We start from the raw sequence: 24172 nt of genomic DNA on the forward strand, positions 1-24172 counted from the left end.
ACTTACTAATCAGACCAGCTACATTTTCCTCCAAATCATTTATGTATACTACAAATAACAGAGGCCCCAACACCTATTTCCTGTGGAACACTACTAGTCACAACCTTCCAATCAGAAAACATCCTTCTACTGCTACCCTCTGCCTTCTATGACCGAGCTAGTTCTGTATCCATCTTGGCACCTCACTTCTGATCCCGTATGACTTCATCTTATGTACCAATCTGCCATGAGGCACCTTGTCAAATACTTTACTGAAGTCCATGTAAACAACATCCACCACCCTTCCCTCATTAATCATCTTAGTCATCTCCTCAGAAAACTCGATCAAGTTAGTGAGCGACGTGACGCTCACCGGCCTATAGTGTCCTGAATTATCCGTGCTACTTCAAGTGAGTGAACTGGTACATGTGTGAGGTGGGTAAGTTGTTAGGTGGGTAGGAGGGCGAGGGGGTAAGGTATGTGGGTGAGCTGGTATGTGTGTGAGTAGATAGTTAAGCTGTGGGATAGTCAGGTTGGGAAGTATTTGGGTGGTCGGGAAGGTGGTGAGGTTGAGTTGTGAGGGTAGTGTGATCGGGTCACGTGTAAAATAGATGGTCGGGTTGGGGAGTAGTCAGGATGGTAGTCAGGTTGTGTGCGAGGGCAGTTGCGTTGGGTTAGGGATTAGCTTGGTGGTTAGGGAGTAGTCGGGTCGGGTCATGGGATAATTGAGCCAGGGTTAATAGGGTCATTGGGGGTCGTGTCAGGTTAGAGAGATAGTTACAGGAGTGCAAAAGGGTGGATTGGTCAGGAAATTGTCAGGTTTGATCAGAAGCTTTATTGGGTGGTCAGGTCAAGGGGTTGTTGGGTCCAGTGGATGGGTAGTCGGGTCTGGTCGGCAGTGTGTTTTGGCACCTGTTAGACTGTGGGGTGGCGGCGGTCTCAACATGCAAGGGGGTGGGGAGGGACGGTTAAAATGGCATTTTGTTGAGTCACAGCATTGGGCTATAACGTCCTGGATCCTCAGCATCACATTAGAGGGCTAATCAATCATGTACTGGGGAATCCAACTGCGCTAGGCTGGGAACCATTTGACAAAGCAATTGAAATCACTAACTTCAGATAGTTCTAGTTTTACTCTCAAACCCTGAAAGTGTTAAAAGGAAAAAAGCACTTCTAACACCAGTGACTATTTTAAAGACCCAGACCAGAGCCACACAGGGCACATCCAGGGGATCCCACAACATCCTCGACCCCATCCTCCTCATGGTCCAACCACCCCTCCCGGGGCTGGTTTAGCTCACTGGGCTAAATCACTGGCTTTTAAAGCAGACCAAGGCAGGCCAGCAGCACGGTTCAATTCCTGTACCAGCCTCCCTGAACAGGCGCCGGAATGTGGTGACTAGGGGCTTTTCACAGTAACTTCATTGAAGCCTACTCCTGACAATAAGTGATTTTCATTTCATTTCGTCACGCCCACCCCAGCAGCTAGTGCCGTACAAATGAGGCATGTCCTCCTTTTCTGTTCTCGATTTACATGATGCTGCTGGAACCGCTTCGCTGTTCCTGTCTCTCTTGGCCTAAGTGAGGAAGGTTGGTTGGGCGAGACAGGGGCTTTGAAATTCCAACGAAGTTAAGTCCTTACGGAGTGACAATCAGCAGGTGATTGCTACTCTGAGGAAGTTATGGGCTATGATCATCTCCGCTAGTTGACTTTCCACTTGCAGTCCTGTTCGAATTACTCAAACACACCCTGGAGTCTCCCAGCAAGTCTCCCAAACTACCCTGGAAATATGGGGCAGCCAACATAAGGGACAATCCCTGAAGATGCAGAACAGTTGGTCACCGTTTGCGAGAGGATTGGGTGCCTGACTGTGTCAAAAACAGCAGAGACACTGGGGAAAACAAGAAGGGATAATACACTATGTTTACAGATAGAGTGTGAGTCCTCAATCGGTGAGGACCGTTTTGGAGCCATGAGCAGGATAGAAGCCGGATGGGAAAGATTCAATCAGTGAGTAGCAGAGCTGTGCATGGGACGCCAGATCACCTAGTCCTGTGTAATCTTTCTGGGACCAAAGGTTGCAATGGCTGCATTATCATCGAGCTGCCAGAAGTTTGAAAGGATCACACTTTCAGACTGGCAGTGCTGGGGTTTGATGGAGTTCCCCGTGTGGCCGCCGCACTGGGACATTACTGCTCAGAGGCTGCAGCAGGAAAACGCGCCCTCAGGATGGACACCGCGCTCCCAGGTGACCGGGTGACCAGTATTGGTGAGCAGTCGGCCAGCTGACCAAGATCCCATCAGCAGCCAGGGGGTGACCGGGGCCGCCGCCATTTCCGGCCTCTTGCTGCGCGCGGCGCTCCCCCAGCTTCCGATGCGGAGGAGGCGGGGAGCCGGCCCCAGCCAGCCATGGTCGATCGTTACTTCAGCCGCTGGTACAAGACAGGTAGGCGGTGCTTCTGGACCGGAGCAGCCGTGCGGTATGGGTTCCGGGTTAGAGACCTCGGGGGAGGGTCTGCGACCCAACAGCGGCCGCCTCAAACTCCGAGGAGGCCGAGAGGGGCAGCGCCTGGGGGGAGGGAGGGAGTGAGGGCAGCGCCTGAGGGAGGGAGGGAGTGAGGGGCAGCGCCTGGGGGGAGGGAGGGAGTGAGGGGCAGCGCCTGGGGGGAGGGAGGGAGTGAGGGGCAGCGACCCTGGGGGGAGGGAGGGAGTGAGGGGCAGCGCCTGGGGGGAGGGAGGGAGTGAGGGGCAGCGCCTGGGGGAGGGAGGGAGGGAGGGAGTGAGGGGCAGCGCCTGGGGGAGGGAGGGAGTGAGGGGCAGCGCCTGGGGGAGGGAGGGAGTGAGGGGCAGCGCCTGGGGGAGGGAGGGAGTGAGGGGCAGCGCCTGGGGGGAGGGAGGGAGTGAGGGGCAGCGCCTGGGGGAGGGAGGGAGTGAGGGCAGCGGCCTGGGGGAGTGAGGGGCAGCGCCTGGGGGAGGGAGGAGTGAGGGGCAGCGCCTGGGGGAGAGGGAGGGAGTGAGGGGCAGCGCCTGGGGGAGGGAGGGAGTGAGGGGCAGCGCCTGGGGGAGGGAGGGAGTGAGGGGCAGCGCCTGGGGGAGGGGAGGGAGTGAGGGGCAGCGCCTGGGGGAGGGAGGGAGTGAGGGGCAGCGCCTGGGGGAGGGAGGGGAGTGAGGGGCAGCGCCTGGGGGAGGGAGGGAGTGAGGGCAGCGCCTGGGGGGAGGGAGGGAGTGAGGGGCAGCGCCTGGGGAGGGAGGGAGTGAGGGGCAGCGCCTGGGGCAGGGAGGAGTGAGGGGCAGCGCCTGGGGCAGGGAGGGAGTGAGGGGCAGCGCCTGGGGCAGGGAGGGAGTGAGGGGCAGCGCCTGGGGCAGGGAGGGAGTGAGGGGCAGCGCCTGGGGCAGGGAGGGAGTGAGGGGCAGCGCCTGGGGCAGGGAGGGAGTGAGGGGCAGCGCCTGGGGCAGGGAGGGAGTGAGGGGCGGCACCTGGGGGAGGGGCAGTGCCTGGGGGGGGGGAGGGAGTGAGTGAGGGGCAGCGCCTGGGAGGTGGGGGTGGGGGGGGAAGGGGGTGAGGGGCAGTGTCTGGGAGGGGTGGGTGGGGGGGGAAGGGGGTGAGGGGCAGTGCCTGGGAGGGGGGGTGGGGGGGAAGGGAGTGAGTGAGGGGCAGCTCCTGGGAGGGGGGGGGAAGGGAGTGAGTGAGGGGCAGCTCCTGGAGGGGGGGCAGCGCCTGGGGGGGGAGAAGGGAGTGAGTGAGGGGGCAGCGCCTGGGAGGGGGGAAGGGGGTGAGGGGCAGTGCCTGGGAGGGGGGGGCGGGGGGGAAGGGGGTGAGGGGCAGCGCCTGGGGGAGGGAGGGAGTGAGGGGCAGCGCCTGGGGGAGGGAGTGAGGGGCAGCGCCTGGGGGAGGGAGGGAGTGAGGGGCAGCGCCTGGGGGAGGGAGGGAGTGAGGGGCAGCGCCTGGGGGAGGGAGGGAGTGAGGGGCAGCGCCTGGGGGAGGGAGGGAGTGAGGGGCAGCGCCTGGGGGAGGGAGGGAGTGAGGGGCAGCGCCTGGGGGAGGGAGGGAGGGAGGGAGTGAGGGGCAGCGCCTGGGGGAGGGAGGAGTGAGGGGCAGCGCCTGGGGCAGGGAGGGAGTGAGGGGCAGCGCCTGGGGCAGGGAGGGAGTGAGGGGCAGCGCCTGGGGCAGGGAGGGGAGTGAGGGGCAGCGCCTGGGCAGGGAGGGAGTGAGGGGGCAGCGCCTGGGCAGGGAGGGAGTGAGGGGCAGTGCCTGGGGCAGGGAGGGAGTGAGGGGCGGCACCTGGGGGAGGGGCAGTGCCTGGGGGGGGGGAGGGGGTGAGGGGCAGTGTCTGGGAGGGGGGGGGTGGGGGGGGAAGGGGGTGAGGGGCAGTGCCTGGGAGGGGGGGGGTGGGGGGGAAGGGAGTGAGTGAGGGGCAGCTCCTGGAGGGGGGGGAAGGGAGTGAGTGAGGGGCAGCTCCTGGGAGGGGGGGGCAGCGCCTGGGGGGGGGGGGGAGAAGGGAGTGAGTGAGGGGCAGTGCCTGGGAGGGGGGGGCAGCGCCTGGGGGGGGGGGGGAGAAGGAGTGAGTGAGGGGCAGCGCCTGGGAGGGGGGGCGGGGGGGGGGAAGGGGTGAGGGGCAGCGCCTGGGAGGGGGGGCGGGGGGGAAGGGGGTGAGGAGCAGCGCCTGGGAGGGGGGGCTGGGGGGGGGGAAGGGGGTGAGGGGCAGCGCCTGGGAGGGGGGGCGGGGGGGGGAAGGGGGTGAGGGGCAGTGCCTGGGAGGGGGGGGTGGGGTGGAAGGGGGTGAGGGGCAGCGCCTGGGAGGGGGTGGGTGGGGGGGAAGGGGGTGAGAGGCAACGCCTGGGAGGGGGGTGGGGGGAAGGGGGTGAGGGGCAGCGCCTGGGAGGGGGGGGGTGAGGGGCAGCGCCTGGGAGGGGGGGAGAAGGGGGTGAGGGGCAGCGCCTGGGGGGTGAGGGGCAGCGCCTGGGGGGTGAGGGGCAGCGCCTGGGGGGAGGGAGGGAGTGAGGGGCAGCGCCTGGGGGAGGGAGGGAGTGAGGGGCAGCGCCTGGGGGAGGGAGGGAGTGAGGGGCAGCGCCTGGGGGAGGGAGGGAGTGAGGGGCAGCGCCTGGGGGAGGGAGGGAGTGAGGGCAGCGCCTGGGGAGGGAGGGAGTGAGGGGCAGCGCCTGGGGGAGGGAGGGAGTGAGGGGCAGCGCCTGGGGGAGGGAGGGAGTGAGGGGCAGCGCCTGGGGGAGGGAGGGAGTGAGGGGCAGCGCCTGGGGGAGGGAGGGAGTGAGGGGCAGCGCCTGGGGGAGGGAGGGAGTGAGGGCAGCGCCTGGGGGAGTGAGGGGCAGCGCCTGGGGGAGGGAGGGAGTGAGGGGCAGCGCCTGGGGGAGGGAGGGAGTGAGGGGCAGCGCCTGGGGGAGGGAGGGAGTGAGGGGCAGCGCCTGGGGAGGGAGGGAGTGAGGGGCAGCGCCTGGGGGAGGGGGGGAGTGAGGGGCAGCGCCTGGGGGAGGGGGGGGAGTGAGGGGCAGCGCCTGGGGGAGGGAGGGAGTGAGGGGCAGCGCCTGGGGGAGGGAGGGAGTGAGGGGCAGCGCCTGGGGGAGGGAGGGGAGTGAGGGGCAGCGCCTGGGGGAGGGAGAGAGTGAGGGGCAGCGCCTGGGGGAGGGAGGGGCAGCCCCTGGGGGCGGCACCTGGGGGAGGGGCAGCGCCTGGGGGGGGGGGGGAGAAGGGAGTGAGTGAGGGGCAGTGCCTGGGAGGGGGGGGGGGAAGGGAGTGAGTGAGGGGCAGCGCCTGGGAGGGGGGCAGCGCCTGGGGGGGGGGGGGGGAGTGAGTGAGGGGCAGCTCCTGGGAGAGGGGGCAGCGCCTGGGGGGGGGGGGGAGAAGGGAGTGAGTGAGGGGCAGCGCCTGGGAGGGGGGGGCGTGGGGGGAAGGGGGTGAGGGGCAGCGCCTGGGAGGCGGGGTGGAAGGGGGTGAGGGACAGCGCCTGGGAGGGGGGGGTGGGGGGGAAGGGGGTGAGGGGCAGCGCCTGGGAAGGGGGGTGGAAGGGGGTGAGGGGCAGCGCCTGGGGGGTGGAAGGGGGTGAGGGCAGCGCCTGGGGGGGAAAGGGGTGAGAGGCAGCGCCTGGGGGGGGAAGGGGGTGAGGGGCAGCGCTGGGGGGGGGGGGGGAGTGAGGGGCAGCGCCATGGGGGAAGGGGGTGAGGGGCAGTGCCTGGGGGGGGGAAGGGGGTGAGGGGCAGCGCCGGGGGGGGGGGGGGGGGGGGAGTGAGGGGCAGCGCCATGGGGGAAGGGGGTGAGGGGCAGTGCCTGGGGGGGGGGAAGGGGGTGAGGGGCAGCGCCTGGGGGGGGGAAGGGGGTGAGGGGCAGCGCCTGGGGGGGGAAGGGGGTGGGGGGCTGCGCCTGGGGGGGGGGCGAAGGGGGGTGAGGGGCAGCGCCTGGGGGGGGGTGGGGAGTGAGGGGCAGCGCCTGGGGGGGAGGGCACGGAGTGAGGGGCAGCGCCTGGGGGGGGGGGAGAAGGGAGTGAGGGGCAGTGCCTGGGGGGGGGGAGGGCGGGGGGGAAGGGGGTGAGGGCAGCGCCTGGGGGGGAAGGGGGTGAGGGGCAGCGCCTGGGGGGGGGGGGGGGGGGAGGGAGAGTGAGGGGCAGCGCCTGGGGGCTGGAGGGCTACTGAGCTTCACTGAGCAGGAATGGGCACGGTCTGAGTGGGGGGGGATGGATGGATGGATTGGGGGGGGGGGGGGTGGCGTTAGGTTTGGCTTAATAATAATATCTTTGAGTGTCACAAGTAGGCTTACATTAACACTGCAATGAAGTTACTGTGCAAAGCCTCTAGTCACCGCTGCCTGTTCAGGTACACGGAGGAGAATTCCGAATGTCCAAATTACCTAACAACACATCTTTCGGGACTTGTGCGAGGAAGCCGGAGCACCCGGAAGAAACCCGTGCAGACACGGGGAGAAAGTGCAGGCTCCGCACAAGACAGTGACCCAAGCCGGGAATTGAATCTGGGACCCTGGTGCTGTGGAGCAACAGTGTTAACCACTGTGCTGCCCCTGTCTTTTGAGTTATGGCACCGCCAGTGTCTGTGATGGTTATCTAATGACCTGAGCGAGGAGATTAGGTTGAGTTTCAATGTCCCCCGTCAGCTCACGGGAAGATTTTAGCTTTGCTTCCTGAAGTGTGTAACCGTAGCCTGAGGAGGATGGATGGAGAAGAAAGGAAAACGTTGAAGAGTAACATTTTAGGAGGGATGCGATTGTCCTGAGTAATAACCAACAAGTTTAATACATTTTTTTAAAAAGCCCTGCCCCCTAAAGGACTTTCTCGCTCTTAAGTGGAAGGACATTTTTTTTGTGGCAATGGTTTCATTGGCTTTAATAGGGTTCTTCATCTGGACATGTCTTGACAAAGCTGAGATTTCCAGACAATGGAGTTTGGATTGGATTGGATTTGTTTATTGTCATGTGTACCGAGGTCCAGTGAAAAGTATCTTTCTGCAAGCAGCTCAACAGATCATTAAGTACATGGGAAGAAAAGAAAATACATAATAGGGCAACACAAGATATACAATGTAATGATATAAGCACCAGCATCGGATGAAGCTGACGGGTGTAGAGTGAGTGAGGTCGGTCCATAAGAGGGTCATTTAGGAGTCTGATAACAGCGGGGAAGAAGCTGTCTTTGAGTCTGTTCGTGTGTGTTCTCAGACTTCTGTATCTCCTGACCGTTGGAAGAGTGAGTAAGCCGTGTGGGAGGGGTCTTTGATTATGCTGCCCGCTTTCCCCAGGCAGCGGAGGTGTAGGTGGAGTCAATGGATGGGAGGCAGGTTCATGTGATGGACTGGGCAGTGTTCACGACTCTCTCAAGTTTCTTGTGGTCCTGGGCCGAGCAGTTGCCATACCAGGCTGCGATGCAGCCAGATAGGATGCTTTCTATGGTGGATCTGTAAAAGTTGGTAACGGTTAATGTGGATATGCCGAATTTCCTTTGTTTCCTGAGGAAGTATAGGTGCTGTTGTGCTTTCTTGGTGGTAGCATTGATGTGGTTGGACCAGGACAAATTTTTGGAGATGTGCAGCCCTAGGAATTTGAAACTGCTAACCATCTCCACCTCGGCCCTGGTGATGCTGACAGGGGTGTGTACAGTACTTTGCTTCCTGAAGTCAATGACCAGCTCTTTAGTTTTGATGGCATTGAGGGAGAGATTGTTGTCGCTGCACCACTCCACTAGGTTCTCTCTCTCCTGTATTCTGACTCGTCGTTATTCGAGATCCGGCCCACTATGGTCGTATTGTCAGCAAACTTGTAAATGGAGTTGGAACCAAATTTTGCCACGCAGTCGTGTGTGTACGAGGTAGTAGAGTAGGGGGCTAAATACGCAGCCTTGCGGGGCCTGGGTATTGAGGACTATTATGGAGGAGGTGGTGGTGTTCATTCTTACTGATTGTGGTATGTTGGTAAGAAAATCGAGGATCCAGTTGCAGAGTGGGGGGCCAAGTCCTAGGTTTTGGAGCTTTCATATGAGCTTGGCTGGGACTATGGTGTTGAAGGCGGAGCTGTAGTCAATAAATAGGAGTCTGATGCAGGAGTCCTTGTTGTCGAGATGCTCTAGGGATGAGTGTAGGGCCAGGGAAATGGCGTCTGCTGTGGACCGGTTGGGACGGTATGTGAAATGAAAAATGAAATGACAATCGTTTATTGTGTTGCTCCTTTTAGCCTTAGTCTATTGCTCTGTTTACATCACCTTTGCTCATGAGTCGCCAGGTATCTTTATGATACAGCCACGTGGTTCAAGTTCAGGTTATGATTAATAATACAGCACACCGCTTAGTAAGGATTAAAACAACGGTCATTTATTATATACAAGCAATATTAATACCCGAATACTACTATTTATATAATAAACCTATCACTACTGGCCAATACTTAACTTAGGAAGAGCCCACCAGGTCAGGGAAATGAATGGCTTGTCCAATCAAATCTGGCCCGCGGGATTCAAAAGGCTGCTACAGGTCGGTGGCTAGGTGTCTCTACCGGATAGCGATCGCTGGATTCAAACTTACTATTGCCGGTGGCTGGTCTTGCGAAGGTCTCAAGCAGGCGAAGAGGAGAGAGAGAGAGAGAGAGAGATCTGAACTTGGATCTTCACTTTTATAGGGCCCAGGGGCTTCCCGCCTCCCGGGGCGGCCCTTGACCCTGAGTCCCAAGTGATTGGATTCTGTCCCCAATCTCTGGGGTTGATGTGTCCAATGGTGAGGCGATTCCTTGATTGGGGGGTGGTCGCTCACCTGTCTTTGTTTCGGCCACTGCAGGCGCCGACAGGTCTGGCCCGGTATTCAATTGCTAATATGTTGCAGTTGTTCCCGGGGATAGCCGATTTAACTGTGGATGTCTGAATAGATGGGCTGCAAACAGTCCTGAATGCAACTGCGAATACCTGGGTTGATGGGCTGTTGATAGCCCTGAGTATCGATCTGGGCTACCTTCCCAGAGCCGAATATGCAAACCTGTCTGCAGCTGCCTGCTTTTCCCAGCAGTCTTTCGGGTTAGCCATTTTAAACTGGGTTTTGGCCAGATTAATCGGAACGCAGCCATTTTACATGGCTACAATTGTCACAAGTCGGCTTCAATGAAGTTACTGTGAAAAGCCCCTAGTCGCCACATTCCGGCGCCTGTTCGGGGAGGCTGGTACGGGAATTGAACCATGCTGCTGGCCTGCCTTGGTCTGCTTTAAAAGCCAGCGATTTAGCCCAGTGAGCTAAACCAGCCCCGATTGTAGTGGATCAAAGCATTCTGGGAGTATGGAGGTGATGCGCTTCACGATCAACCTCTCTAAGCACTTCATTACGACTGAAGTGAGGGTCACTGGACGGTAGTCATTGAGGCACGTTGCCTGGTTCTTCTTTGGCACCAGTATGATGGTGTCTTCTTGAAGCAGGTGGGGACCTCGGAGTGGAGTAGGGATGGATTAAAGATGTCCGCGAACACCTCTGCCAGCTGGTCCGTGCAGGCGTGCACCACCAGGGATCCCGTCCGGGCCCGTCGCCTTCTCAGGGTTCACTTTCAGGAAGGCCGATCTGACTTCTGAAGCTCTGATGGTGGGTATGGGTGAGTTATGGGCTGCTGGGGCACTCTACAGCGGATTGTTGGTTACCTGATTGAACCGAGCATAGAATGCATTGAGTTCATTGGGAGGGATACGCTGCTGCCGGAGATACTGCTCGGCTTTGCTTTGTAGCCCGTTATGTTGTTTAGTCCTTGCCACAACTGCCAAGAGTCTGTCTGTGACTCTAGCTTGTTTTGATATTCTCTCTTGGCATCTCGGATGGCTTTGCGGAGGTCTTACCTGGATTTCTTGTATAGGTCAGGGTCGTCGGACTTAAACGCCTCCGATCTGTCCTTCAGTAGGGAGGCAATCTCGCGATTGAGCCATGGTTTCCGGTTGGGGAACGTACGTACTGCTTTCTTTGGCACACAGTCATCCACACATTTGCTGATCATTTAAGTTGGTCGCTGAGTTCTTAAATATGGACCAGTCCACTGTCTCTAAACAGCTCTTCTGTTTCCTCGGACCAGCACTGCATGACCTTTTTAGCTGGATTCGCCCAGTTGGCTCATGAACAGCTGTTCCTTGTTTTTATTATTGTAAAGAATAACCTTTTTGTATCTGAATGTATGCTTCTACCTCCTTATTGGTTTGGTACCCTTGTGACATTGCTGAATTGGTTAGCAGAAAATAATGGGAAATTTTACAATAAAAGATAGATATTGCAGTCCACCCAAAATTTGAGTGGAAAGAATTCTAACTTTAAAAATTGAAGCTGAAAGTGTAACTAAATGTGATGTAATGAAACACTTCAAAAACAATAAAGTCTTTTGGATACCCCATGAACATGAAAAACACAAAATAAATGAAATTTATTTCTTGTTAACAAAATAGCTAAGTTTCAAATTCTATCTGAAATTTGAACTGAATTTAAAAGCTTTGGCCTGCTCGAGGCCTGGACTAATCTTGCAGAATCAATAGAGTTAACTCAGAAATCTGCTCAATTCCATTGTTCTTAAAAATGTCCGAAGTCTTACAACACCAGGTTAAAGTCCAACAGGTTTGTTTCGATGTCACTAGTTTTCGGAGCGCTGCTCCTTCCTCAGGTGAGGAGGAGCGCTCCGAAACAGGAAGGAGCAGCGCTCCGAAAGCTAGTGACATCGAAACAAACCTGTTGGACTTTAACCTGGTGTTGTAAGACTTCGTACTGTGCTCACCCCAGTCCAACGGCGGCATCTCCACATCATAAAAATGTTAACAGCAGTAAAAGTTCAACTTATACAAAAAACATTTAAGTATTTTTCTTTGAGCTTTTCGCAACACCACGGGAATGGTACAGCTCAGCAAAAATGTCTCAACACACATGGATACAGAGGGGGACAGGCGAACAGCAAGAAGGCTGACTCTTTTCAATTATTAGACTCTACTTGGACACATTAGCACGGTATGCCTTTACAACGAGGATGCAAAGGGAAAGGCTAGTTGCCTCGAGAGACATCAATACTTCCTCTCCAGGGAAGACCCAACTACACAAGGAAAACCACAATGTAAGACCATTGGAGGATGGCGCCTAGCTCCCCCATCAAGCCTATTCCCAAAGAAGGGTTCCAACAAGCAGAGGCATAGCATACAGACTCTCACTTCGACAAATCAAGCCAGGATAAACCAACCACACCCAGGTGCATGCCACCACACATTTCCCCTGTACTCCAATGGCCCAGGAACCCAGTCCTCTCCAGGATCTGTCTGGGCCTTAATAGGAGATGCGCACAGAATCTCAAAATTCTAATTAACAAAAAAGCAAAATAAAATTGAACATGATTAGCTCTAACTGAGGGCTTTCCTCAATCCCAATGCGGGCTTATCTAACCCTACCACCTGCCACTACACCAACTAACCACCCATCACCCTGCCGTGACTCTACTCCTCTTCTCTATAAATGAGATAAGCAGTGTCTAAAATGCACTCTCTCCTCATTAAAAAATGCAAGAATTACAACGCACTTATTTAAAAAGCAAAACTCTGCACAAACCACATCATTTTACCAACTCCCATGGCTCTTGCCAGGACAGAATGGCAGACAACACTCTCCCTCATGCTCCAAGCATCGCACACCCTTGTCAGGAGAAGACAACAATGAGAAATCAACACAATTACAAGGGAATAAGTCCAGGATTATTGATGAACAGCACAAACCACCACTCTCGTCGCTTAGAAAGGTCAAAGCCATGACGGGATCGGCGAGTAACCCTCAGGATCACTGAAAAGTTCCATCGACTGAAGTGGTTGGTGCCTCCAACCTACCCCAAACCTCTGACCAGATCCCTGAAATGCCAACCTTCAAATCGAGATTGTGAAAACATGTCAGGCAATTCTCCAGTTCAGTTGGGTCTCGCCTCCCACTCCTACCAAGAGACCGAGCTCACGAATAGTCCTTGTCTTGACCTTGATCCCGAGTCAGTCAGGATAGATAACACATGATGCAGAAGGATTTCCAAGTATGGAAGGTGGGCACCCACAAGGGAAAGTGCTCTTATTAAATACCAGGATTCTCTTCTGCGCTTCCACCATTTTCTCGAGGACATTTTGCAGTTCATCAAAGTGAGCACCAAAAACCTGCACAACGGAGCCGAGATCATCATCCAAAACATAATTCGCAACATTATTCTGATGCTGACGACACTGCCAAGTGTCGGCTTGCTGTTGCTCTATAATAACGTTGGTGAACCACAAGCCTTCTCTTATATTGATCAAATGACCACACAACCAGTTAGTTCAAAAGATGGTGTATTTATATACACGAGTTATCTTGCAAACACTATCTACTACGAGTTAAACTACACCGATCAGCTACAATAACGTATACTTAACTTCAGGGCGACCAGCAGTAGGCAAATGGATAAGGCCTTTATCTGGATTTCACTTGGCTGGTTCGAAGAAAGTGGCTTTGTCTCTGCTGGGCTCATCCGTGAGGTAGCGATCGTTGGTCTTGAACTTGGTTCGCTGTTCCTGCTACAATTGGGTTGGCACAGGCCGGATACAAAAGAGACTGAACACATGGCTGTGTCCTCTTTTATCCCTCTGGGATTTCGCGCTTTTTGGGGCAGTCCTTAATCTTGGACCCAATAGTTCGACACTCTTCGATTTCGGCCAATAAAGGGATGGGTAGCTGGGCGGGTCCTTAGTGGTCATTGACCTTGGCAGTTGTGCTTTCTGAATAAGGGGAGTGGCGCCGATCAGTCTTTGGCTGTACCGGTTGCTTGATTGGAGTTCTATTGCCCTGGGAAAATGGGCCATTAAAATGCAAACGAGCCGGGGTTTCGATCAGGCCTGGTTACCGGTGTTTCAGATACACATAGGCTCTGAATCTGTCTGAGTCCTGGGTTGGCCATAATTCTCATGGTCCTTTGCAGGTGGCCATCTTAGATGGCTACATCGCTTACTAGCAAAACAGGCATTGCAAGCTCGGCCCCATCCCAGCCCCTCCAACAGCCGCATTCAAATGAAGATTCTCTGATTAAACTCTGCCTATCATCTGGCCAGGATCATCCAGGGCCATGAGACAAGACACATATCCCAAAAAAGGATAATTATGGGATGTGTATTAGGATAAAATAAAGGATTAAGTTCCCTTGCTCCCATCATGTGACCCCCCCCTGCGCAATAATTAAAAAAAAAAAAAAAAAATTTAGAGTACCCAATTCATTTTTTCCAATTAAGGAGCAATTTAGCGTGGCCAATCCACCTACCATGCACATCTTTGCGTTGTGGGGGTGAAACCTACGCAAACACAGGAGAATGTACAAACACCACACGGACAGTGACCCAGAGCCGGGATCGAACTGGGGACCTCTGCGCCATGAGGCAGCAGTGCTATCCACTGCGCCACCGTGTTGCCCCTGCACAATAATTATGAATGCATAGTGACTTCTTCAATGTTTTCTCTTTTAATTATTTCAGTGAGATGAGCAAAAAAACCAACATTTTATTTGATAAACTACACTTTTGATGTCTCTGATAAAGTTCATTAGCTTTCAGCATAATTTCGGGGATACTGCGTGCTTATTGTTGCAAAACCACTCTTGTTACATTAAAGTTAGGAGGGGTGAGCTAACTCCTTTTATACGACACCTGAGCTGAATTTAAAAAAGTGATGTTGCAAATTCATTACATACTTAACTCCTATATCGAGCTATGCTCGGTTAAGCTAACCAGACTCCTTTGGTTATTAAGTAAGGAGTTAGTTCTATGACTGATGTTCGCTCCAGTAAGGATATAGAAACTATTAACTAAAAGGTTGAACATTTTAAACTCTATATAACTCGTTTGACTACTCAACAACCTGATTAGACAGTGCAGAACTTGGCAATCTCACTTATGAAGACCACAACGAAATGGGAAATTGTAAATGTCATATTGATATCATATGGAGTTGTTCTTTTGTGGGAGAGTTTAGTGGCGTAGTTTGAGTGGAGATATCTTTACTCTGGATCTAACTTGTATTATATCTGACCTCAGAATTGTTTTGGTGACATTGGATCCTTAAAATGTGAAATGATCCCTTTCCCAGTGCTAATATTCCTCATCTGTGAGCATCTAAAATAAATAGGAAGGGAACTCCTACGAATCTCTTTGAAAGAGGCGAACTGCATAAAAGACCTAATGAACAATCATAATTTACATATATCTGCCATCTTTTAACGTCGTAAAATGTGCGAAGGAGGAACCGGACACAATTTGAAGACAAGCCACAAAAGATGGCATTAGGATGGGTGGCACAGTGGTTAGCACTGCTGCCTCACAACATCAGGGACCCGGATTCAATTCCAGCCTAGGGTGATTTGGATATGTGGAGGTTGCATTTTCTCCCTCTGCGTGAGTTTCCTCCGGGTGCTCTGGTTTCCTCCCACAGTGCAAAGATGTGCAGGTTAGGTGGATTGGCCATACTAAATTGCCCTTTTAGTTTCCAAAGATGTTCAAGTTAGGTGGGGTTATTGAGCGGAGGGCTTGGGTAGGGTGCTCTAAATGTAAAGAACACATGCACAACTGCCTCGGGCAATACAAAAATAAATAAGCTTTTACAGAGTATAAGAAATTAGGCCAAGTTTTAAAAAAAAAAAAGGTATAGTCAGTATAACTGTTCACGGATTGTTCAAATGCTGGTTCCCAACTAAAGAGAGACTTTCCACAGTGGCTGGTACTTTTGTTTCTCACTGAAGCAATTGCTCCACAATTATGGCTGGAAGATTCTCTTCTCTTGAAGACTGGTACTGAGATGGAATCCACCTAAGTACTCTTGTGTCGTAAACAAATAGATGGGAAGAAACAATCATGATCTCACCTTTTTGCAACTTAATTGCAGCTGTAGCAGGCAGTCTGGATACTTTAACCTAGGTTCTTTAATATTACTACAATAAATACTGGAACATAACTAGGTTGATTCTGGAGTTGAGAGGATTGGCTTATGAGGAGAGACCGAGTAGATTGGAACTGTACTCATTGGAATTAATAATAAGGGGGGGATCTTATTGAAACATATAAAATTATGCAGGAAATAGATGAGATATAAGCAAGGAGGTTGTTTCCACTGGTAGGTGAAACTAGAACTAGGGGCATAGTCCAAAATCTGCTCCCCCTTATTTTGAGGCTGAGTTGAGAAGGAACTTCTTCACCAGTGTTGTGAATCTGTGGAATTCCCTGCCCGTTGAGGCAATCTCATCGAATGTTTTTAAGGCAAAGATAGAGTTTTGAAAAGTAAAGGAATTAAGGGTTATGGTGATCGGGTGAGTAAGTGGAGCTGAGTCCACAAAAAAGATCAGCTATGATATTGAATGGCGGAGCAGGCTCGAGGGGCCAGATGGTTTAGCACACTGGACTAAATAGCTGGCTTGTAATGCAGAACAAGGCAGCAGCGCAATTCCCGTACCAGCCTCCCCTGAACAGGTGCCGGAATGTGGCAAGTAGGGGCTTTTCACAGTAACATCATTGAAGGCTACTTGTGACAAGTGATTTATTATTATTATTACCTTAACCCAAGTGGTGGGGTTTCAAACCACAAACAGGGCTCAGCTTTGTTTTTTAAAAAATATTTCTTTATTCTCCTTCATTTTTTTCACATTTTCTCCCAAATTTACACCCAACAATAATCAGTATTGTCAATCTCCATATCAATAACAACGATCCCATCCTCCCACCCCAAACATTTAGCCCGCATGTTCACATAAACAAATGACAAAAAGGAATCCGGAATCAACCATAGTCACCATCAGCACCCCCCCCCCCCCCCCCCCCCCCCAACTAATGTTCGATATTATCCAGTTTGTGAAAGTGCATGATGAATAATGCCCATGAATTGTACAACCCCTCCATCCTTCCCCTCAGTTCAAACTTAAACCTTCTCAAGAGTCAAGAATTCCAACAAGTCCCCCCGCTACACCAGGGTGGAGAGGTTGCTCTCCATCCCATCAGGATCCGCCTTCGGGCAATCAACGAGGCGAAGGCTACAACATCTGCCTCCGCACCCGTTTCCAACCCTGGCTGGTCTGACTCCCCGAATATGGCCACCCGGGGGCCCGGGTCCAGTTTCACGTGCACCACTTTAGAAATTACCCTAAACACCTCCTTCCAGTAATCCTCTAGGTTTGGATAGGAGCAAAACATATGAACGTGATCAGCGGGTCGTGGCCCCCCGCGACATTCACACCCATTCTTCTACTCCTTCAAAGAATCGGCTCATCCTCACCCTCGTGAGGTGTGCTCTGTCTATCACCTTCAGCTGTATCAGCCCCAACCTCTCTCATGAGTTGGAGGCATTCACTCTCCGGAGCACGTCACACCAGAACCCCTCCTCCATGTCCTCTCCCAACTTTTCCTCCCACTTTGCCTTGATCCCTTCCAGTGGTGCCTTCTCCTCTTCCAAAATAGCTCCGTAAACCGCTGACACTACTCCCTTCTCCAGTCCCCCTGTCGTCAGCACCTCCTCCAGCAACGCGGAGGCCGGTTCCTCCGGGAAGTCCTGTATCTCCTTTCTGGCAAAATCTTGAACCTGCATGTATCTAAACATTTCCCCCTGCTCCAGCCCATGCTTCGCTTCCAGCTCCTTCAATCCTGCAAACCGACCCTTAAGAAATAAATCTTTCAGTGTCTTAATCCCCTTCTCCTCCCATTTCCGCAAATTTCCATCCCACCTCCCTGGCTCAAATCTGTGGTTCCCCGAGTCGGCATTTCCCTTGACCCTGCCCCCAACTCAAAGTGTTGGCGAAACTGCCTCCAAATTCTCAATGAAGCTATTATTACCGGACTCCCTGAATACTTCCCCGGGGATATCTGGAGTGGTGCTGTTTTAGTGCTTTCAATCCCGACCCCCTGCACAAACTCTCCTCCATTCTGACCCACTGGGAATCATCCCCTCTTACCCAGCTCCGCACCTTCTCCACATTCGCCCCCAATAGTAATACATCAGGTTCGGAAGACCCAATCCCCCTGCCTGTCTTCCCCTCTGTAGCAGCACCTTTCTAACTCTGGCCACCTTCCCTCCCCATATGAACGACATAATCCTTCCTTTAATCTGTCTGAAAAAAGCCTTTGGCAGGAAAATCAACAGGCATTGAAAAATAAACAGAAATCGCAGCAACACGTTCATTTTAACCACCTTTACCCAACCAGCCAGTGACAGAGGGAGACCATCCCACCGTGCCAGATCAGCTTTCACTCTCCCCACCAAACTAGAAATGTTGTACTTGCGGAGACCCCCCCCCCCCCCCCACTCCCGGGCAACCTGCACCCCCAGGTACCTAAAGTGAGTCCCTGCCCCCACCCCCGGCCGACACACCACAAAATACTCACTCTTGTCTAGATTTAGTTTGTGCAGATTTAGTTTGTATCCCGAGAAAGACCCAAACACTCGCAGCAGCTCCAATATTCCCCCTATCGACACCCTCTGTTCCGACACGTATAACAGCAAGTCATCGGCATACAAGGACACGCTATGCTCAATCCCCCCCCCCCCCCCCCCTCCCCGCACTATTCCTTTCCATACCCCTGAACCTCTTAATGTGATGGCCAATGGCTCAATCGCGAGTGCAAACAGCAGGGGGGACATAGGACATCCCTGCCTAGTCCCATGGTGGAGAGAAAAGTATCTTGAGTTGATGTTGTTTGTGCGGACACTTTCCTTCGGCTCCTTCTATATTAGCTTTACCCAGTCCACAAATCTTGGTCCAATCCCAAACTGCTCCAGAACTGCCATCAAGTACCCCCATTCTACCCGGTCGAATGCCTTCTCAGCATCCTATGCCATAACCACCTCTGTTTCCTTCCCCTCTGCCGGTGCCATAACGACGTTCAATACCCTTCTAATGTTTGAAAAAAGCTGCCTCCCTCTCACGAACCCCGTCTGATCTTCACCTATCACCTTCGGGACGCACTCCTCCTGAAGACCTTCGCCAATACCTTTGCGCCCACATTCAGAAGGCCTATACAACCCTCACTCCGTCAGATCCTTATCTTTTTTTTTAGCAACAGGGAAATCGATGCCTGCCCCAAAATTTGTGGCAACACCCCCTTCCCTCTTGTTGCTAACTTTTGGTTGGTTCAATTGGCTCTGTTTTATAACCTTTGCTCTAGAGTCGCCAGGTATCTTTATGATACCGCCACGAGGTTCAAGTAATGATCAATAACTCAATACACCAATTAATAAGATTCAAATCAAAGCACATTTATTATACACAGTAAATCACTACTCATGCATAAACTCTACTTTGTAAGCTATTTCTATAACTAACAGGCCTGTACTTAGCTTCGGACTGGCCCACCAGGTCAGGGGAACAAATGGCCTTTTGTTCGGGTTCTGAGTCTGCGGGATCCAAAAGTTGGTATGGACTGGTAGCTAGGAGCGCCTATCTCGTAGCGAGCGTTGACTTGAGACTTACTACTTTGGAGGCAGCAGGACCGGTCACCACTGTCAAGGGTTGGTTCGCGTTGCTGAGTGACCCTGTCAAGAAGGACGATTTGAACTTGGGGGGGCTTTACTTTATAGTCCCCAGGGGCTTCCCGCCTTTCGGGGCGGACCCCGTACCTGATTTCAAGTGATTGGACTTCGTTCCAATCGCTTGGTTTGATTTCTCCAATACTGGAGCTGGTCCCTGATCGTTGGGCGGTCTATATGTGTCCGTTAACCTCTTTTGTGTTGGCTCCTGCTGGCGCCGAGGTGTCTGGCTTGGCCTGGTTTACCTCAAATGTTTCGATTGTTCCCAGGGATCGCTCATTACTATGCAGATGGCTGCTTGTATCGCTGCTGTCTGGGCTTTTGCAGAGTCTAATACACAGTAAACTTGCACCTGCTAGTATTTGCTGGTGTTGGCTGAATTTCCCTTCAGCCTTTGCTGTTCTCCATTTTAAGTCGGGAAGTGGCCAACTCTGGTGGCTACACTCTCGCCTCTTCAAACATCCCCACCATCAGGGGATTCAAGCTTATCCTTGAATTTTTTATAATATTCCACCGGAAACTCATCCTGCCCTGCCACCTTCCCTGACTGCATCTTCCCAACCGCCTATTTATCTCCTGCTCCACTATCACTCCTTCTAATGTAGCCCTGTCCCGCTCCCCTAACCTCGGGCACTCCAACCCATCTAGAAATTCCTGCATCTCACGGTCTCTCCCAGGTGGCTCTGACCTGTACAACCTCTCATAACATTCCTCAAAAACCTTGTTAATCAGATCCGGAGCCACCACCAACTTCCCTGCCCTATCCCTCACCTGCACAATTTCCCTTGCTGCTGCTTCCTTCCGGAACTGACCTGCTAACATACTTATCTCCATGTTCGTAAACTGCACCCCTTACTCGTCTCAGTTGGCGCACTGCCTTCCTGGTAGATAGTCGGTCATAGCTCGCCTGTAGCTCCTTCCTGTTTTCCAGCTTTGCTGGGTCCCCATTCTCTGCGTAACTCCTATCTCCCTCCAACATCTCATCTATTACCCACTGCCGCTCCAACCTCCTCTTTGTCCACCCTGGCCTTAAACTAAATCACCTTCCCCTCACCATCGCCTTCGACACCTCACCCGTACAGTTGAAATCTACATATTCCTTAATTACCTTTTCAATTTTGTCACAGAATACCTGGTCCCCCAAAAGTCCCACATCTAATTTCCACCCCGGCCTCTGCGCTACCCCCTTCTCCACCATATCCACCCAATGCGGAGCATGATCTGACACAGCAATTGCCGAGTATTCCGACCCCTTAACCCCAGCCAGCAAAGCCTTCCCCACCACGAAAAAGTCGATCCGCAAATATACCTTATGGCCTGCTGAGAAAAACGAGTATTCCCGCTCCCTCGGGTGCAGAAACCTCCAAGGGTGCGCCCCTTCCATTTCCACCATTAGCCCAGCCAACGCCTTCGCCGCACCAAGTTCCAGTCTCCTCTCTCCCCCCCCCCCCCCCCCCCCCCCCCCCCCCTATCGGTTTGTGTGTCCAAGTCGGGGATGGCCCCAAACACCTTCTTTGTGAATCCCACATCATCCCAATTGGGGCCATGTACACTTAACAGCACCACTAACCTCCCCTCCAGCGCCACTGTCACAAACACATATCTACCCCCCTGATCTGCCACCACCTTCTCCATCTGGAAGCGTACTCTTTTGCTGACCATTACTGCTACCCGTCGAGCCCTTCTGTCAAGTCCAGAGTGAAATACCTGACTGACCCAGCCCTATTTAAGTCTCACCTGGTCCTTCACCCTCAAGTGAGTCTCCTGCAGCATTGCTACATCAGCTTTCAAACTTTTAAGATGCACAAGCATCCTTGATCCCTTGACTGGACCTCCTAACCCCCTCACGTTCCACGTGACTATCCTAACTGGGGGTCTCTCACTCCCCCCGCCCTTCTTATCCACCATCATTATACCACCGGGCCCTGCCCCATGAGCCTGACCCGCCCTATCCATTATTAACATCAAACTCTTTTCTCCTTTTCCCCCCCCCACACACACACACTTCCTCTCGAAAAAGCATCTTCCCAGCATCAATCCCTCTCCTCCCCCCCCCCCCCCCCCCCCCCCCCCCCCAAACCCCTCGCTCGCCTCGTAGGCCCATCGGAACCTGCTAACCAGGCTCCAATGTCCGCAGCCTTTCTCTCACCTCCCCTCTGTTCAGGTTAGCTAGTGCAGATGGTTTCCCCCCCCCCCAAAGATATACCGTCCCCTCCCACCCAGTCCCAGAGAAAGAAAAAACAAAAACAACAATCAAACCCGTACAATTCACTAAAATAAGATATAACCGTCGCAACACAGAATGCCAATCAACCCAACCAATAACTTGTAACAATGTGAAGAGAAGTAAATTACAATACACGTCAGTGCAAAGAAAGTTATGACATTTATACATTTTCCAGCTCCCCAATCACAGTCCACAGTTTCTCTTCCAGCTCCACGCCTCACCTCTGTCCCAAGCATTCCGCCCTCACGAACGCCACACTGTCTTGAAATAAAAGTCTTTGGCATCATACGTCACCCTCCGCTTCGCCAGGTATACCATACCAGATTGCACCCCACTTTTGTACAGTACCCGCCTTCACTTGCCCGAACGCCGCTCGTCTTTTTGCCAACTCCACCATCAAGTCCTGATAGAAGGGCTCAGCTTTGTTGAGAAACATTTCAGAGCTAGAAGGGTGTACGGTTATTGTCCCTACTTTCCAGTATATTTTACACTCGAGAGTTGGCTATGAACGATGACCTCTGATATCAAACCACCCCTGCAGGCCCATAAACCTTCCCATACATTCCCAACGGATCCGAAACATACAGCAAGAGGTCATCGGCATAAAGCAACACCCGATGCTCCCTCTGTACACTCCTAATCCTTCGCTGACCTCCTGAGAGCCATCATCAACTGCTCTATGGCCAGTGCAAAAAGCAACAGCGAGAGCGGGCAACCCTGCCTTGTACCCCTGTGTAAGTCAAAGCTTCGTTAGCTCATATCATTCGTCTTCCCCCTCGCTCTTGGTGCCACATACAGCAACCGCACCCACAAATCTCAGCCCAAACCCAAAACCTCAACTCTCAGCCCAAACTCCCAAAACCTCGAACAAGTACCGCCACTTCACCCGACCAAATGTCTTCTCCACGTCCATGGACACCACCACCTCTGGTACCAGAGTCCCCGACGGATTCATCACCACATTCAACAGCTGTCTTGTATTATTCGCGAGCTGTCTGCCCTTCACAAAGCCTGTTTGATCTTCTGCAACCACCCGATAGTCCTCCATCCTCCCTGCCAAAAACATAGCCAACACTTTCACACCCGTGTTCAATAGTGATATGGGTCTATACGACTCCCATTCCAGCGGGTCCTTCCCTTTTTCGGGATTAGTGTGATTACTGCCTGCGTCATCATCTCCGGAAACTTCCCCCTTCTCCAGTGCTTCATTAAATGCCCCCAACCGATGTGGTGCCAGGTCCGTCGCGAATTCCTTATAAAATTCCGCCGGGTACCCATCCGGCCCAGGGATCTTCCCCAACTTCATACCCCTGATGCTATCCAGCACCTCCCTCAGCCCCAGGGGCTCCTCCAACACGTGCCTCTTTGCTTCCTCCATCTGGGGAAATTCCAGCTTGTCCAGAAACTGACCCCTGTTCCCCTCCCCCCCACCCCCCCCCCCCCCCCTTCCCGGTCCGCCTCGCAAAGTCCCTGGTAGTACTCCCTAAACGATTATTTTCTCTTCCCTGGCTCCGACACCACATCCCCGGTCTGTATCTTCCAATATTTCCCTGGATGCAGCCTGCTTCCGCAGCTAGTGCACCAGCATGCGGCTCGCCTTCTCCCCATACTCGTATTGCACTCCTCTTGCCCTACGCAGTTGCCCTACTGTCCTCCCTGTTGTCAGCCTGTCAAACTGCCCCTGCTCCGCACGAGCCTTAAACAAAATAATTTACCCCGGATCACTGCCTTCAGTGCTTCCCAAAAATTGGCCGGCAACACCTCCCCATTCTAATTCAACTCCACGTACTCCTTAATAGCCGCCCGCACCCTATCACAAAAACCTCCATCCGCCAACAACCCCGAGTCAAACCTCCACCCCGGCCTCTGCACTCATCCCGTTCTAAACCGAATCTCCAGCCAGTGGGGCGCATAGTCCGAGATAACTAACCCCCGCGTACTTTGCCTCCTCCACTCCAAACAAAATCGCCCGACTCACTACAAAGTAATCAATCCTCGAATACACCTTATGGACATGTGAAAAGAAGGAATACTCCCTTCCCCCTGGGTTCTGAAAACGCCATGGGTCCACCATACACAACCTCTTCGTACCCTACCCATCGACCTGGGGCTTGATCTATCCACCGTTGGCTCCAGTTAAAATCTCCTCCCATGGTCAACTGGTGTGTGGCCAAATCCGGGATCGCTGCCAGAAACCCCCTCATAAAACCCACATCATCCCAAATTGGGGCATATACATTTACCAATACCCCCCGGTGCCCCTTCCAATACACCACTCAGTCACATATCTCCCATCCGGATCCCTCACCTTCGCACACACACATCCCATTTTTTTTTTTTTGCTCGTTAAAATCACCACTCCCATCGATTTCAAATCAAACCCCAAGTGAAAAAACCTACCCGACGCACCCCTTCCTTAACCTAACCTGGTCCTTCACACTGAGGTGCATCTCCTGCAGAAAGACCACCCCCACTTTCAAGCTTCTGAGGTGCGCAAACAGCCGTGACCTTTTAACCGGCCCATTCAGACCCCGGACGTTCCATGTTACCAGCCTTACCAGAGGCTTCCACCTCCAATCCCCTCTACCATCTGTCATCTTCCCCACTTAACTCCCGCCCACTTAATTCCACCCTATACATAGCCCATCCCAGATGGCCCATTCCTCTGCCCCTGACCATGTCATCTGCTCCTCCATCTTTGTCCTCTACGTTTTACACAGGTTCCCTAGGAGCCCCACCTCCGCCTCTAGAGCCACCACATGATCGCTGTGGTCCGAGATCACTCCTTCGATCTCCTGAATCCGTGACCTCTGCACCTCCCAAACACCTCCCCACCCATTCCAGAGAACTCTTCAGGCGTGCCACAGCTCCTTGATGGCTTTTGAGTGATCCTCGAGCATTTCCTTCCTCTGCCGGCAGAATTTGTCTCTAATAAACATCATCAGCTCCAAAACAAAAGGTTA

The 24172-nt window shown here is 53.4% G+C and overlaps 1 protein-coding gene and 1 long non-coding RNA gene across 2 annotated transcripts in view; one reads left to right on the plus strand and one right to left on the minus strand.

The window, feature by feature from the left end:
- LOC140424983 (uncharacterized) overlaps positions 1-2145 on the minus strand; it is a 61165-nt gene extending 59020 nt beyond the window's left edge. The window contains exon 1 of the long non-coding RNA XR_011947736.1: positions 2027-2145. This is a non-coding gene — a long non-coding RNA (uncharacterized lncRNA). The remainder of the gene's footprint in view (positions 1-2026) is intronic.
- Positions 2106-24172, plus strand: part of abitram (actin binding transcription modulator) — a 41763-nt gene continuing 19696 nt past the window's right edge. Inside the window, 1 exon segment of the mRNA XM_072508724.1 lies at positions 2106-2426. Coding sequence (XP_072364825.1) covers positions 2390-2426 — 37 coding nt within the window. The 5' untranslated portion in view covers positions 2106-2389.

The sequence above is a fragment of the Scyliorhinus torazame genome, chromosome 6, assembly GCF_047496885.1.
Source record: "Scyliorhinus torazame isolate Kashiwa2021f chromosome 6, sScyTor2.1, whole genome shotgun sequence".
Taxonomy (NCBI): Eukaryota; Metazoa; Chordata; class Chondrichthyes; order Carcharhiniformes; family Scyliorhinidae; genus Scyliorhinus; species Scyliorhinus torazame.